This window comes from Melanotaenia boesemani, chromosome 19, assembly GCF_017639745.1.
Source record: "Melanotaenia boesemani isolate fMelBoe1 chromosome 19, fMelBoe1.pri, whole genome shotgun sequence".
Lineage (NCBI taxonomy): Eukaryota > Metazoa > Chordata > Actinopteri > Atheriniformes > Melanotaeniidae > Melanotaenia > Melanotaenia boesemani.
This window is the reverse complement of record NC_055700.1, coordinates 6,220,972-6,238,940: the sequence shown is the minus strand read 5'-3', so window position 1 is coordinate 6,238,940 and position 17,969 is coordinate 6,220,972. Positions and strand designations below refer to the sequence as shown.

The following is a 17,969-nucleotide window of genomic DNA, read 5'->3' as shown; positions in this document are numbered from 1 at the left end:
GTTGCAAATATTTTTAAACATTATTATTCATTTACTCATTTACATTTAATCCTTAGATTTTAGTAACATGCATTAGGCTCTGCTTTTAATTAATAGAACTACAGCTTAATTGTTATCATTGCTTTGCAGGTTACAGATAGTGTATTCACAAAAACTCATACAGGGTTATTGAGTCCGGCATTCACAATGCTGGGAAAGTGGCGAAGGGACCTTGAAAATTGTTCTGGTGTCCAGCAAGAGAAAGCTATTGAGAAGATAACAAATAAGCAGAAATAGGGAGGATAAAACTTGTTTTGCAGATCTCACCCAACTGACTGTGTGAAAGAAGAAAACAGCCTGGGAAGAAAAGTGACGGAAGAAGGAGGGACCACCTTGCAAAATACACATTCACATGAATGGTCACCACATGCACGCACATAGCCACAATGCATTGTATCAGTATAAATGAGGAGGATAACTTAGGTAGGCGGGTCTTTTGGCTGAACCGAAGGGTCCCGACACTTTGTGTATTAGTGGACCAGAAGCTAAGCTAACAGGCCTCCTCTGACAGAGATATGTATTGCTTCTTATTACTGGCTCAACAAAGAATTGTCAATTCTACTCAATCTCTGGTGTTTTTGTCTTCTTTTAAAAATGTGGATTTTTGAACACTCTTCCTTCTGATGATTTATTTACAGGTGGTAAACAAATATTTTAAAACCAACAATTAAAAACTTCCGTAGTAAAAAAAAAAGTAGTCATGCATAAATTTAAAGGTTTCTGATACGAGCTCCCATAAACCTAAACTTGCACTGACCCTCACACTAGTAAGTAAAACATAGCATCTAAACATGTTTAGTGATTCTGAACAGCTTCTAAAATAAATATTAATAAATATTCACGCACAAGCATCTTTCATGGAATCATTTTCAAAAGAAACAAAGAAGGGTTAAAACAAAAATCCAATAGCTTCTAAATCAAGTGACCTAATCACTTCAAACCAAAGCTGAATTGAAGCCGATGACCATCCAAAATAATAACAATAATAATAATAATGGATTAGATTTATATAGCGCTTTTCAAGGCACCCAAAGTGCTTTACATCGTGTATCCATTATTCATCCACTCCTCACTCACACCTGGTGATGGTAAGCTATGTGTGTAGCGACAGCTGCCCTTGGGCAGGCTGACGGAAACGTGGCTGCCAAACTCGCCTACGGCCTGTCCAACCATCACCAAACATTCATCCACATTCATTCACCAGTGATGCCAACACTGGAGGCAAGGAGGGTTAAGTGTCTTGCCCTTTTGTCTTCACCTTTTATCATATTTTATATTAATATTATTATTATACAATCAATAAGCACTATTGGAAGCCTGATTTCTTCAATAGCTTCTAAACCAAGTGACCGAGTGACTTCAAACCAAAGCTGAACTGAAGCAGATGACCATCTAAACGAGACACAACTCTTCCTGATTTTCTTAAAGCTGAGTCACAGTCAAGTGATTGGCCACTTTGTGGAATTGAAAAATAGGCAGTACGCTTTAATGCTCAAAAATTAAACAAACTGTTCAGAATGAGTTGAACTATCACCATGAAAACCATGTAATAACCATTACTGTGGAATGTGTATGAAGAGAGTTCTTACTTGCCATCATTTGTTATGGCATTTATACTTTTGCTGCCATGTTGAAAGTGTTCATGTTTGTGTGTGTGTGGGTGTGTGTGTGGGAGAAGGGGTATATGTGGTAGGGGGCCTGTGCCCCAGTAGAGCTTGATGCTTAGCAGCGCCCCTGCCCCTGTCATTTGTAGATTTCTTGCCAACTTAATGCATTTATCTTGAATTAAATATTTATGTTTAACAAACCATTTTCTAGCAGGACCTGCTTAAAAAAGTAAGAACAGCCAGACTATTATTGCTGCCAACACCACAGTGCCATTTTAATACTTGAACCAATACTTTTTCAAAACTCCTAATTCAGTCTTTAAGCTACATCTTGGCAAGCATTGCCTGCAAGATTCACCCAGACCACCAAAACCCTTCATCTATGTCTCAAAATGAGCTTGTTTGATCAGAAATCTACCACAAGCTCTCTTTAAGAAAGCAAACATAAGCATATGGCAAGAACCAGCAGGGAGCATTAGAGTTTGATATTTTTTTTTCATATAATGACACAATGGGGTGTGGTCGTTAACATCATGGCTTCACATTAAGAAAAGTCACTGGTTCGAGCCTCAGCTGGGGAGAGATTCCAACAGGGGACTTTCTGTGTGGATTTGCCTGTTCTACCTGTGTATGTGTGGGTTCTCTCCAGCTTCCTCCCACCATCCAAAAACATGCATTGGTCACTCTAAATTGTCCCTACGAGTGAGTGAGTGGATGTTTGTCTCTCTGTGTTGGCCCTATGATGGACTGGTGATCTGTCCAGGGTGTACTCCGCATGCTGCCAGTTATTTGTTGGGATAAGTGCCAGTTTCCCCACAACCCTGAACTGGAATAAGTGGTATAGAAAATAAATTAATAATGACACTAAATTATAAACTATATTTTCCCTACAGCATGTGCCATTTTTATTAATGTCTTTATAGATATAACAGTTCCAAGGTGAAATTTAGGTATTGGATTAATAATAACTATCCAGTATGGTGATGGAAGCATGAACAACACAAGATTTCATGGACTGTGGAACTGCTGATAATTGCAGCCAATTCCCAGCTTGATCCTAATCAAATTAGTTTTTACCAATGTTTTGGTGTATGGAAAAGGTGCCGCAGTCCAGTTCTTGACAGCTACTATCCTGCAGCTTGTATAGACACATCCCTTCTTCAACACACCTGAATTAAAGGCCTGGTAACGAGCCAGTCATTTGATTCAGGTGTTGGTGAAGTGATGCATCTAAAAGTTAAATAAGCTCTTGAGGACTGGAGTTGGGCACCCTTTGGTCCATGATTTGGTTTTTGTTGTTATGTTCTTGTTTCTGGTCTTGCTTCTTTTATTTTGCAATACCTTTTCATTTGTACATACTGTTCAGTTCTAAGTTTTTTAAATGAAGTTATTCTTGTTTCTTGGTTTTTGGTTTTCTCTCAAATTGTCTGATTTTTCTCCTAGATAATCCCAATTAAGAGTTCACACCTGTATCCTGTATTTACTCACCTGTATACAGGTGAATCCAGAGAATCCAGAAAATGTTCCATTTTTTCCAAGTTTCTTCATGTAAAGTTGTATAAGGACTGAGCAAATGAGACAAGGTGCCATGACAACCAAGGAAATATTTTTTTTCTTCAAACGCAAACATTATTTGTCATTGTACTGCTTTCAAATAAAAAAGAGGTTTGTTTCCTAAAGCTGAAATTACAAATGATTTTTTTTTATTGAAGTATCACACTTTTTGCAACCTTTAGCGGTTGTGCAAACAAAAACCAGAGGAATGTGTCAACCAGTTTATTTACAGACTGTCAACTGTACAGCAGCCAATAGACAATATATATATAGATATATATATATATATCTATATATATATACAGTATATAGATCTGAATTAGGCCAGGCCGAGTCAATCCAAATATCGATAGTATCGATACCAGAATAGTATAGTTTGTTATGGTATGGTATGGTTTGTAATCTAGACTTCACACTGCAGCAGCTGGAAAACAAAAGTATCAGAAATCAGAGCAAACTGGTATCTATTTAAAAATCATAAAGCTGTTACATAATAAGAAATTTATCTTGAGAAATTGGCTTTTTTGTGTTTCCAGATAACTACTTACTATAACTGGTTATCACAAGATAACAAACTTTGGTTCCTCAAGAAAGCAAATGTGAGTGGTTAAGGCCGTATTTAATTGGCATTTGTATATTTTAAGTATATCAATGATATACTTAACTTTCCCTTTGGTAAAAGTTGTCTTGAACTCAAAGTGCTGCGTTTCATAGTGAATTTGAAAATAGAAAACCTAAAAAACAAACCTCATGTTTTATCAATTTAAAAATTGAACAATGATCTAAAGAAAACAGTTCTCTATCTTGTTGCCTCAAGCGTTTGCTTTCATCTTTCATCTTTCATAACACTGTAAAATAAATACATATTTGATCAACTTTGCATATTAGTTTCTGAATAACAAACATGTATTTCCTCAGGGTATGAAGAACTGAAACCGCAATTGATTCCAAAGTAAAGATTAAAAATGATAAAAGTTTGGACTTCATGGTGACAGGTGTGTTTCTCTCAGAACCTGATAAACTCTAACATGCATGTCTGTTTGCCAAACTAAACTCCCCCTGCTCAGACAGGCACTTTCAAGTGAAACAGCTTTTAAATCTTTCACGTAATGTATTGCTATTTCCTGGAGCAGAGTCAAAACAGTTGCAATAACACATCTCTCAGTGTTATGATGGCAATTTATCATTTTTCATTTGTTTTAGTGAATTGTGACCCTTTGAAACAAGATTACTTTATCATATTTACCCTAAAATGAAACAGTCCCCTGTGGTCCTCATCGAATGTTTGCTCCAGGGGAACAACTTGTTCAAGAATGTGATTCTGGAAAGTCAACGCTCCAACAGATGCAAGAAACCAGCAGTTCTGTAAAAAAGTCATATAAATTAGTAAAATTAACTGAACTGTTGGATCACCTGTGCTTTAAAGAAATTTTCAGGAATGAAGAAAAAGACTTACTAATTATTCCCTGACCAAAGTCAAATCTGGAGACACCATCAAGCACAAAGGATGGATCAGGAGCAATTTTCTGGAGAATATAAAATCAATGATAAATTGTACATTAACCAGTTTGAAATACCTCTTTTCAACAATACACCCTGAAATTACAGATGTAATTTGTGTAAAAGGAGATTACCTTGCAAAAACCCCTTTTTTTTCAAATGTTTGTGAAGGTTTTCATTCATCCAGACCATCACATCCACCGTAAGGTGAGTTAAGTGAACTGGGTTCAATTTCTTGGAGACATTTCACTCTTTTCATTCATCTTAATGAACACAGACTTTTGAGCAAGTGGTTTGAGCAGAGAGTGAAAGCAGCTGTAGGTCAAATTAAAGAAAGTTTGGCTTAATAGGGGAGGAGCTCTAAAAAGACCTCAGCTGAACCACGACTGTCATTAGCTAGACTAAAAATTCATCAATGAAACATGTCAGTTGATCCGATTGGCCTCGATAGGAAAGAATTTTCCATCCGATCAAGTTTTTGCTATTTTTGATCAGCCTGTTTTATTATTTTAAACATGCATGTAGAACCTCGACCTTTTAACTACAATCAACATCAGCGCAGCATCAGTTGTCAGATTGAACTAAAATTGTGTAAAATGAATGTGTGGATATACGAACTATAGCTGAGTAAAACACAAACAAAAACAAACTATTTCCATATTTACACGTCTTCTTTCAGTTGTTTTTTTTTTTAGTTATTTACACCACTACTTTCATTCATTTACCTACCAACTCCAATTAAGCTCATTTTCATGCATCAGCCATTATTTTTGTTCTTTTCAGACAGATGTAGAACTTGTCACTTGTTGATCTTTGGTTGATCCTGATTGGACACTACTGTGAATAAGCTGTCTAATAGGTTGAAAGTTTGACAGGAAGTGACCTCTTTAGAATTTCCTTGTCAAATAGAAGTCTCTTAGCACTTTTTTTTCTTTTTTAATTGTAAAAATGTGATGAATAATTGTATTATCATGCATCACTCATTGTGGATTTACCATATAGAACATCTGAAAAAACACTACGTTTTGGGGCTGGATTGTTAATCTCCTGGACAATATATAAATGCCTAGAAAACTTATGTATATTACCTAAACGGTAAGCTATTGAGCACAGAATTACACACTACCATTCCAGAGAAACTGTTGACAATATTACCAATGGCGCTCTGGGGCACTGGCGATCTAGCGGTGTCTTAAGGATTACTTGGGCTTTACTACAAAGGAAACTGGTTGTAATGTCTTTGTATTGTTGCAGTTAAAGGATATGTAAACTTGGATCACATATTTTAAAACAGTGCATACTCTAAGAATAAAGTGACAGAAGTGAAAAAAGCACTAAGTGAAAAAGTGTCAGATTATCACAAAAAATTAAAACAATTTAATATTTACTACCCAAAAGTTGCATTTGCTTCACTTTGTTATATAAGCTCATGTAAAAGTGACCGATAGCATAGTTAAAATACAACTTCTCAGGTCTTTGTTATGTTGTTTTTCCACTCCAACCACCTCCTTTCATAGAGTTCACCTCCCTTTTATCATTTCTTTTATCATTATAAAGAGAAACTGTACATAAAGTAGCTCCTATCAACAGCTCGTGCTGAATCTGGACTGCAAGATACAAACTGTCCAAACATCCATTTCAGATATTTAACCTAATCTGATTCATATCAGTTCAGAAACATAATTTCACTGGATAAAAAGCTCTCACCGCTGGTCTCAGCCACGGGAACACGTCGTCGATGTATCGCACCAGTTTGATGCTGCAGTATTCTTTCAGCTGCTGGTAATCTTGTTGTAGGAACCTCTCGGGGTTGGTGATGCTCCCGTAACCGTCTTGTTTGTGACAACACGGGGGGGAGGCATGGCTGTAGTGTTTCAGCTCTGATTATCTTTCAGATCTTTCAGAGAAATTTTAGAGTTTTTTTGCAGCGCATTTCCATACCCAGTTTTTAAGAATATATTGCATTTCCAACAGTAATACACATTTTAATAAATCATAAGGAAATACTGTTTATATCTCTTCTTAACAAGAGCTTTTAACGAGATGTTTTAATCAAGAACTGACCCAATTATATTATTACAGAATACAAAATTCAGCAGGTCTTTCTTAAACAACATGTTCTCAACTGTAACTTTAGATACTGGCTTCCCTCAGGGCTTTGTCTTCTCTTACCTGCTTTTCACAGCTGCAGGTCTTTTCAGACAGGCAGCCATCTTGTCAGATTCAGTTGATATTTTTTTTTATTGCTATCTGAGTGTATTTTTTACTTGATTATTTACTTTCTTGTAATGATCTAGCCTAACTGTAAATTGACTGGTTTTTTATAGGACTTTTCTAGTATTCCATGCCACATTTACACTCAAACGGCACTTCTATGGATTTATACTATGTTATCACACAGCATTCACCCTGATGGGCACATCTGGAGGCAACGTGGGGATTCAGTGTCTTGACCAAGGACATTTCATAGTAAAACATTCAATCGACCAACCCATTGGTTGTTACTGCACTTTGTTTAAGGTGTATTTATTTCACCACTTGTGGGAGCTTCATCACAGTATAGATTAGTTTCACTGCTTAAGGTAAATTGGGATTTTTAAATTAAAATGTATGAAGGCAAGCAATTTTATGATCCAGGTCTTACAGCAAGATCTTTTTTTAGCTATAATTTGGGTCTTTTACTCTTAGCAGTCAAGATGCTGCTTGTCCAGCATTTGTCTGCTTATAATTGGTATATGTCTTTATATTTCCATAAATCCTTTACTTTCCCTTGTAATGACCTAAAGGGCATTGACATTGTTCACATCACTCACCATATTTTTCTGTAACTAGATCATTTAGTTGCTTCTTGCCACAAATGATGCATTCTGGTGGAGTCCTCTTCTATCCTTTGAGAAAGCCAAAGTTAATGTAACTATCAACATATATCCTTACTTTTTTTCTATTGTTAAGAATTATCTGCACAATAAGCAATAGTGAAATTGTATATTCTGTGAAATGTTAAATCAGTGGTTTTATTTCTAACCTTTCTTACATTTTTCCTGTCCAATCCATTATTCATCCACTCCTCACTCATACCTGGTGATGGTAAGCTACGTGTGTAGCCACAGCTGCCCCGGGGCAAGCTGACGGAAAGGTGGATGCCAGTCTGCGCCTACGGCCTCTCCAACCATCACCGAACATTCATCCACACATTCATATTCGTACACCAGCGATGCCAACCACAGATAAATATTTCATACAGGTTCACCACAAAGAGAATGATTAAAAAATATAAACTTAATTAAAAAACACATCTTGCAAAATCAGTCTTTGTGTGTCAAAATCTAAAGATGTAATTTGTTAGTGAGAAGTTGGTATATTAATAAAAACTGGCATTCATCTTAAGCCTCGCGGCTGCTTACTGTCACACTTCTACAAAAATCTGCAATAATGTTTATTTATTCAAACATGCAGCAACACTTTTGTTTTTAGTGGTAAAGTCCTAATGAACCACTTTATTCATTGTGTGGTTGGTGTTTTTTTTAATTATACGATGGCAGTCAGGACTGAGTGGTTGGTAATTGTTTGGCAAGGCAAGTAACTTCCCTGAAACTTTAAAACACACTTCTCAGGAATTGCTGTGTATAGCCTTTTTTTTCAGCAAAGTTTCTGCTCTGTTTTTATGTGCAGTCCTGAAAAAACATTTTTAATAAAAAAGGCGAGTTTAAGCAAGTAACAGAGAAAAATATGAAGAAGTTTAGATACCAGAAGGTTCAATGCACACAACTTGCAGACCTTTTTTTTTTATCAATACGATATAAAAATCAATATAGCTACTGTCTCAAGAAGCTCAAATGGCTTTTGTTAAATTTCCATTTAACCAATGTGGAAAGGAGCATTTATACTAAAGGTAATCTGGTTTGAAAATCCATAAAACAAATTTCAATAGAAAACCAGGGCTGAATTTACTGTGGCTTGACATTATCAGAAGTCATCGCTAGCATTCACTCTGGCAGAAAGTCAAACAATGCCTGAAATAATGTCTCTTTTTGTGCCAGTTCCTTTAAAAGAATGCAGCTTATGTTCATCGGCTCCCCAGCTTCAAAGTGCTGAAAATTAAATGGGTCAATTTATTTATTAAGTTCAGTTTCTGTGAGAAAGGGACCAGTGGGCGGAGTGTATTAGATGATGCATTCTAATTTGACACCAAGATTGTTGTATCTGTTCTGGAAGTTTCCAAATAAACACGTCGACCAAGTCATAGGGTCACTAACCTGAGAAAAACCCCAAAAGGCCCAACAGCCCAGCCAATTCCATGCCAACACTCCTATGTATATTTTAAGCTAATATCACCATCTGTTTCCATTATCAGGATTTATTTAGAATCCCTGACCCAGGAAACATACCCATAGACAGCAAGATGAAGCAAATGGCTATAACAGTCTCGAAGTTATTGTCTCTAATGGGCAGCAATCTGGGTTAGCTGTTAGTAATTTAACATTCACCATCTTGTCTTTTTTTTTTTTTCTTTCTTTTTTTTGCCAATGATTCTGGGAATTTTCTTTGAGTAAAGAAACTGCAAAATTATCTCTATATCCCAGTAGTAAATTCCTTTATCCAGACGGTGATCTGGATCATGACCAAAATCTAATCACTTGTTCATTATTCCACTTCCTGAAAATTGAATCAAAATCTGTCCATAACTTTTTGAGATATGTTGCTAATAGACAGACAAACCAATGCCACTAAGAATACAACCTTTGCATTTTCTTTCATTTAAAACCTTAAAATGTGCTGAGAAGAAAAATGCTTTTTACCCTTCTGTTTCTACCTCCATCGTGAGAATAATTGTTCATATACTTGCTAGTGTACTACGTTTGTTACTGGAGGATTCCACTAGAGGGTAAATTAGGGAACTCAGACTGGAGAGAGTAGCCAAATTTGTAACAAAACAATATACATTTTTATTATGTAAAGCAATTTGTGATGCTTTTTGCATGAAAAGCACTTTATGAGTAAAATTTGATTTGATTAATAAGGTTAATATTTGGTTAATATTGACATCACAGTAGCAGTTTTCTAGATGTAAATAAGGCTTTTAAGCCAACCATGCCGTGTCTTGCCCTGGAAACTTTATGGTATTTTTGCCACTGTTGACCATATGACCTTACATCTAATAAAATGGATCCGTGCACTGCCCTTACTGGTTACTCACATATTGCAACTTGCAAACATGAAGCATTAATTAAATTATATGCACAAGATGTGCAAGTGATCCATCAAACAAATGCAAAATATGCAAGTTAGCCATGATAAACACACATACAAGAAATTTCAAAGCAATTATATTTTCTGCTCTTGGCACTGTGATGTGATGTGATGAGATGTTAGCAAGATTATGAAAACTAAACTTGCTGGAGAGTTGGAGCAAAGAAAGAGTAAACTAAGATTTGGTTGAATTTTGAAGCTAAACTTTTGATATATACTTTAAATGGTTGCTACCAGATAAACTTGGTGAAGTAAAAGTGAAATTTTGTCCTCGTTCCTTTGATTGGATGTGTTGAATAGTTTAAAAGTCAAATGTTCCAGTCAAATACGAAATGTCCAGTAAGGTTTCTCAACCCCTAGAACATGAGGTGTAAACCTCTGGGTGAGGTCAAGTAGATCTTTCCTGTCATCATAATTTTGTTTGTTTTTTTTTGTTTGTTTTTTTTTTAAATGTTGTTTTATCTGTGAGGTTTTCTAAGCTGGCAATGACTGACATTCAGAAGGTTCAGTTCACCCTGCTCAGTCACATATGTAGTGTGAAAAGTTGTACCATGTTGAGTAAAGATATGTTCCGTGTGATTATAGCTTTACTTTCAAATAACTGTTTGCACAAGGCGAAAGCAAAGATATCGAGATGTTGTTATATGAGCAGAGTGCAGAAGCTGGATAGCGAGTTTGGGAACAACAAGGATAATTTTATAAGGGACTAAGTTACTGATAAATGCAAATCAAACACACTGAACAAAATAATAAAATAACTGTTATTCTCTTATCACACACGACTGTGGGAGAAAAATAAAGTCAAGAATGCAAATTAGCTAAACAAAATCAAACCTGCTATTGATTGGTTCTCATTCACATTCTTTGGCTTTTTGACCCCAAAGCTTTCAGTAAGAAAAATATCAGTCTCATCAAGCTGGTATCGATTGATATGATACTCACCTTGGTATCGATAATATTGATATTTGGATCAATCCACCTAGCCCTAACGTAGGCTGCAGCTTCAGCCTGCCTCGGGCCTCACAGTTGTTTTAATTTACTGTTTCTTACAGTGACTGAAAAAGCATTTTGAAAGGAGAAAATGTTCAGTAAAAGAGGAATGAGAAAGTTTAGAGTACAAAAAAAAACTGGAATCAGTGAGTCAAATAGGACTGAGGGAGATAAAAAGATGAAGAGAGCTTAAAGTGACGGTTCTCTTGCACTGCTGAATTGTCTTTGAGTCTTTTTCTTTTCATGAGTGGATGAAAGCAAGGAGAACAAATCCAGCACCATCGCTGATCCAATTTCTCTTCTATCTCTTCTTCTTTTATTATCCTTAGCATCTCATCTAAATTATAAATTGTTTAGTGAAAGCTGCTGGTAAAGTTTCTGAATCACAGCAGGATGGCCTTTTGGCCATTTTTAACAAAAATGTGGTGAGGAAAGCTCATTCTATATTAAACTGCCCGAACCACCCTCTCCAGAATGAGTTTATTTTATTACCTTCGGGCCGTCACTTCAAGGCTTCTTTTGGGACCTGACCGGAGGGGACAGAAAAAGATGGAAAATAGCAAAAAGAGCAAAAGGGAAAGAAGAAAGAAGACAAAAAGATCACAGACAGAAGGAAACGACTCTTCAATCCACACCATCACCAGACAACAAACTGTTACACCTGTACATGAACACACCAGAAAATTTCCTACAACTTTTACAAAAACAGAAACACACACACACAGCTCTCACCAGCGTGGCATTTTTCCATGGAGCTTTCTTTTTGGCAGTGATTACTTCCACCTTGGTGGGAGCAATGACATTAATAATGTGGTAATTTTACCATTGAAATGATCCACAAGCTTATCAGCTGAAGGCTAGGGGAAGAGGGTGGTGGAGAAAAAGCTGGTAGAAACATTTCAGTGGGATTTTTACCAATGTACAGTTCCTCGATAACCTCTGTTTGGGCATTTTAGTTGACAATAACAGCATCTCAAAGAAAACACAGGAATGATCAGACAGAGCAAAGAGAAATGAACCTTTTAACGACTTTAAACGACTGCAAAACTGGGTGGGCATCTCTGGCATTGCTTTACTCTGGTTTAAATCTTGTTTCGAGAATAGAAAGTACTTTGTGTCAATAGGTAATTTTTACATCTCAGCAGACAACAATTACATGTGGAGTTTCCTAAGGTTCCATCCTGGGGCCTCTTCTGTTTAAAATCTACATGCTCCCACTGACACAGGTCATAAAGAACAACATTAGTTACCATAGCTATGCAGATGACACACAGATATATATTACAATGTCACCAGGAGACTGAGGCCCCATACAGGCTCTTGGTGAATGCATTGAGGGGATTAATGACTGGATGTGTCTGAACTTTCTCCAGGTAAACAAAAACTAAACTGAGGTGATGGTTTTTGGAGCCAAAGAGAAACGATTAAAGGTCACCACAGAGCTTCAGTCTATACAACTAAAAACCACCAACCAGGCCAGAAATCTGGGTGTATTGATGGACTCAGGCCTTAACTTTGAAAAACACATTAAGGGAATTACAAAATCAGCCTACCATCACCTTAAGAATATATCAAAGGTAAAAGATCTGATGTCTCAGCAAGACTTGGAAAAACTAGTCCATGCTTTCATCTTTAGTCGGCTTGATTATTATAACAGTGTTTTTACAGGTTCTACCAAAAAATCAGTCAGACACCTGCAGCTTATTCAGACCTCTGCTGCTCCAGTCCTCACTAAGACCAAGAAAGTGGACCACATCAGTCCAGCTCTGAGATTTACATTGGCTGCCTGTTCATCAGAGAATAGATTTTAAAGTTCTGCTGCTGGTCTATAAAGCTCTGAATGGTTTAGGACCAAAATACATCAGTGACCTCTTGACCCAGTATGAACCTACCAGAACCCTCAGGTCATCTGGTTCCAGTTTCTTATCAGTCCCTAGAGTCAAAACCAGACATGGAGAAGCTGCATTCAGCTTCTATGCTCCACATGGAACAAACTCTCAGAAAGCCTCAAATCAGCTGATTTAAATCAAGGTGGAAGACCCACCTGTTCTCTGCTGCATTTCACTAGTTTTTATTTAGAAGTCCAGATCTGCATTTGGTTTTTTGATGCTGAAATCTTAACTTTATTTCTTTATCTGAGCTTTTTCTAGCTGTTTTTATGTAATCGATTTTATCTTTTTTTAAACTTTGTTTTTTAATGCACTTTTTTTTTCTTCCCCTGCACCTTGCTGTAATGTTTTTATGTTTTATGTAAAGCACTTTGAATTGTCTTGTACATTAAATGTGCTATACAAATAAATTTGCCTTGCCTTGCCTTTTCTTCATGAAACGGACCAACTCAATGACATGGCCAGAATTCAGCCAAGATCTCAGTCTGAGCCCAGATTTATTAAGGAAATTGAAAAGAATGCTCCATGACATGAATCCATCCTGCAGAACTAATTTGAACGAAATCAGTGACAGCCATCATATCCCATGTTTAATTAATCTAGGAAAAAATAGCTCATATTTTTATTTAATCACATTTTTCTGCAATTTCTGGTTTTAAAAGGGAATCAAAGTATTAGGGGATCTGTATCATGGCAACACTTTGAATCCTTTAAGGTGCTAATGCAAGAATAAGTTTTCCCACAGAACCAGTTATGGAAGTACCAGAGGTTGAGGTATCTGCTAAAACACTTTTAGTTTGGTCATGAAGGCCCCACCTGATATCACCTTTCTTGAGCTACTCCTTGAGCACAGTGGCAGACTGGGGTAAGATATGGAGAAATGGAAAATAAATGTCAAGAAACTATAAACTAGACTGATTTATTTCCATGTTCCTGTCAGAGCTTATTGGACTCCATGTAGACTGAACAAAGCCGGCCTGGTGGACAGCTCAGAGTGCTGGAGGTGGTGTGTAAAAATGGCACCATGGTGCATTTGTTCTGAAGCTGCTCTATAATTGATCAGATCTGGTTGGTCATACACACCTCAGTAGAAAAATGTTAGGTTGCTGTATCACCTTTATTCCTGACCTGTTCATTCTGGGTGACCCTGCTGCACTAGATCACCTGTCCCCACCAGTTCTTGATGGACTCAGACTGCACTTATGCTGGGTTGAAACTTGTTAAAGAACAGAGAGCCTCATCTTCACCAGCACCTTCATCATAGTCGTCCTACCTCAGGAATCTGGCTGCCCTCCAATGTCTGACCTATTGGCTGCATGATAAAGTGAAGGATTTCAATCTAAACCTCTGTTTTCATGTCAGAGTGCAGCGTATACTATGGATTACTAGCTACTGGGATCACCATTCTGTTGTGTATATTGTTGATTTTTCTGTTGGTTTTTCTTTTAAAAACAATAAAATGTTCATTTGAAAAGGAAAAAAAGGAGAACTGAAACTAAAATCATCATCTGTTCTTCTTCTTGATGTGTAAAATGATCCATTTATAAAAAGTAGTTCCTCCTCATCATGGTATAACTGTGTGTGTGATGGTGTGTGGTGTGTCCAGAATCTGTCAGGCTGCTGAATGGATCCAGCCTGTGTTCAGGCAGACTGGAGGTGAAGTCTGACCAGACCTGGTCCTCAGTGTGTGAAGCTGACTTTGACCAGCAGGATGCAGAGGTGGTCTGCAGGGAGCTCGGCTGTGGGCCTCCTTCAGTCCTCCAGGGGGCGCTCTATGGAGAAGGGGAGGCTCCCATGTGGACCAAAGAGTTCCAATGTGGAGGTCATGAGTCTGCTCTGCTGGACTGTAGAAGCTCAGACTCTGATAGAAACACCTGCTCATCTGGCAGAGCTGCTGGACTCACCTGCTCAGGTAGAAGAGGAGCTGCAGCTTTGATCTGCTTCATTTCTCTTCTCATCAAACTCACTTTGTTCTTTTACTGATGACTCTCTGATCTCTGTTCAGATCCTGTCAGGTTGGTGGGAGGAGCCAGTCGCTGTGCAGGTAGACTGGAGATGAAACTGGGAGAATGGACACCAGTGGATGGTTATAGATGGACCCTGGAAACTGCAGCTGTTATCTGTGAACATCTGAACTGTGGTTCTGCTGTTTCTGTGGGAAAGAGAAAGGAGGCCTCACGCAGATCTGTGTGGTCGATCGAGTCTGACTGTATTCAGTCTGGATCTCTTCTGAGGGAATGTGCAACACCAGATCATGGTGACTCCATTTTGAATCTCGCCTGTTCAGGTAAGTGTAGATGGCACACATAGCTTTCATGTAATTGTCATCTGGTGGGTTCTAACCCAAAAGTGCATCGTGGGCTTGTTTTCAGTGGCCTCTCCACAGGCAAGATATTAAGGAAAAATTGCATGTATTTTAATTTAAAAGATAATTTTTATGCAGCGTAATGCTGTCTGTTTACAGTCCCCAACTGTAGGTGGCGATGCTGAGAAATGTTGATTGATATCCACAATTTCACAGCACAGAATAAGACACTTAAAGTTTGTTTACATTTACTAATTAACCTGGCTGCATGATATAAGAAGGGGAGAGAGACCTCATACAGATCTGTGTGGAGGATCGAACCAGGCTGTGTTCAGTCTGGATTTCCTCCGTTCCTCCATCCTGGATCTCACCTGTTCAGGTAAGTCTGTCAGTAACATCACCTCTGACATCATCAGAGGTTGGTCAAGAAGAAGTTTCAGGAGATTTTAAAGCTTTTCATTAACCAACCTGTAAATAAGAGTAAAGTCCAATCAAAGTTCTGACTTTAGTTTAAAAAAAACTGGACTGATTCAGTTTAAGAAATGATCACCACATAATTATTGATTATTTGTTTTATTTGGTGTGAACCTGATGGACATCATGTGATCCACAGAGGTTTCCCTCTGCAGAAAAAGTAAACTCACACCTGGATTTCTGCTCAGTCTGGTAGAGCCACAGCATCTAACATTAACATCTCACTTATTCCCAGCTGAGAACTCGGCCACATCCACACACAGAACCAATTATTTCCATGTTAAAATACATTTTTCCTGCAGACAAAGCTTTTCCAGGAAGGAGTGTGTCCACACAGTTCCAGGTAGAACTCTGTAGCATCAACACCAGGCCTGTAGGTGGCGCTGCCAGAAATGCATAGAAACCTGGGAAGACTTGGAGCATGCTCAGATGCATTAAACCACCAGTAATAACCACGCAGCAGAAGGAGAAGAGGGAGGCCCACACTCGGGCTCTTGCACAGATCTGGTTTCGATTCTGGTTCTGGTTCTGGCTTCATTCTCGTATCTCAGAACCTCGGTGGTTTCTGGTGAACTGGGTCACACTCACACCAGCTTTATTCTATTCTATTCTATTCTATTCTATAGTCATTTAGCAGATGCTTTTATCCAAAGCGACTTACATTTGAGAGAAAGTTTAATTAGATCCAAAGAACTTTACTCTGTGAAAGTGAACATCAGCATCTTTTGGATTTGGTTCTGAAAGTTGATGGTTGAGTCATCAGGGTCCAGTAGAACCCGCGCTTTCCCAGAATAAAGACCAGGCTACATCCAGACTACTGATTGGACATCATCATACGTTAGGACGTCAGTAAATGTGAACGGAGGCTGTGATTGGTCGGCTCTTTTAGTTGGAGCTGCTGCAGTGGTTGTGACTGGAAAGATGGACAGCTGTTTTACACACTGTGCTTCAATAAAGCTAAAAACACTGACCAAATAATCAGTCAGCTTCAGAAGAGAATGAGAAAATCCTTATTCATTACTGAAACACAGCATGTAAAACAGCAGTAGTGTGAACACTGATAGTCAGAGGTGTGAAAAGTTTCTGGGCCGAATGCATCATCGGGCCGTAAAGAAAGATGCGTCCAGGTTGTTCATTCAGAGGGAAAAGGTGGCGTCTGCAGACATATTCACTTTCTGCTTAGACGAAGGTGTTACGGTGAGTCCGACAGGCAAAGGTTTCTGGACCCACAGTGCAGACACTGAGCAACCAGGAGACAGAGGATGATCAATTAAAGGGTTTTTAATGTTGACAAGAAAATTAACAGGATGATCCATGTTCTAAATCTGAGATCCTCAGAGGTTCGCTGCTGACTGGACTGGAAAGCAAGCAGGCAGAGTTGGACAGGCGGTTGGTTGGAGCCAGAGACGAGGAAGTGGATTGTAACGGAGGAAAACAGTCCAGGAGGTTGCAGGCAGACAGGACGGGCAGAATCCACGACACCAGGAGTCAGACGGGTAACTGGACGATCCGGTGAGGAATGCAGAAAGGTCCGGTGTTTAAATACTGTGGTAGTTGATTGGTGGAAGAGTTCCTGGTGTGATGATCTGCCCAGGTGGGATGATTGCTGCTGCTGAACTTCTCCAGGTAGAAAACAGACATGACGCACAAGACAGACAGAGGGAGCCAGACGCACACACTAGGATAATCTGAGAACTCATATACACAGGGGAGACAGACAAGAACCCTAACAGAAATGTAGCACAACCACTTAAACTCGTCCCTGTGTGGACCTTGATGTGTGTGATGAGTCAGGTGTGTGGGTGAGGAATGAGCCAGACCAGCTGCTGCACACGTCTAACCTGCAAAGTCATTCATCTGCAGCATCGCTGAGTCAGGCTTTAAATCAGCCTCTGATCGGAGCCTCCAGACAATCATCTGCTCTTGTAATGGTTAGAAAATGCTTGATGTTAAGACACAAAGCAAAAGAATATAATACTGTAATACTATTTGGTAAAAAAGTAATTTCCTTCAATCCATAATAGTGCTAAAAGGGAAAAAGATAATGTATTCCTTTATAAAAGAAACTTGTTAGAGTTAATGCACTGTGAATTACTGAGAGAGTGATCTATGATCAACTACTCTGGAACTACTCGTGAAGTTGTAAAGCTATGAAAAGATGCATTAGAACAATAACATGTTGAAAATGCCAGTATGTGAATGTTATTTAGTTCATTTTTATTGCACATCAGTTTTCATGGAGTATTTTCCTCAAAGCTTGTGGTTTTGGAGTTTTATCTGTTGATGGTGTCTGAATGGATGATGCCTGAGTTAGTGGAGGGAAACATGTTGCTCCTGCTCGTCCATCACAGCACTGGATGT

The 17,969-nt window shown here is 38.3% G+C and overlaps 1 protein-coding gene across 1 annotated transcript; it reads left to right on the top strand.

Moving 5' to 3' along the window:
• The first annotated feature begins 10,282 nt into the window (after positions 1-10,282).
• On the top strand, positions 10,283-15,335 carry LOC121630402 (scavenger receptor cysteine-rich type 1 protein M130-like). Its single transcript, XM_041970684.1, has 4 exons — positions 10,283-10,289; positions 14,436-14,741; positions 14,835-15,116; positions 15,294-15,335. The coding sequence occupies exons 1-4, from the start codon at positions 10,283-10,285 to the stop codon at positions 15,317-15,319; spliced, it is 621 nt and encodes a 206-aa protein (XP_041826618.1). The 3' UTR covers positions 15,320-15,335.
• The last annotated feature ends 2,634 nt before the right edge of the window (positions 15,336-17,969 follow it).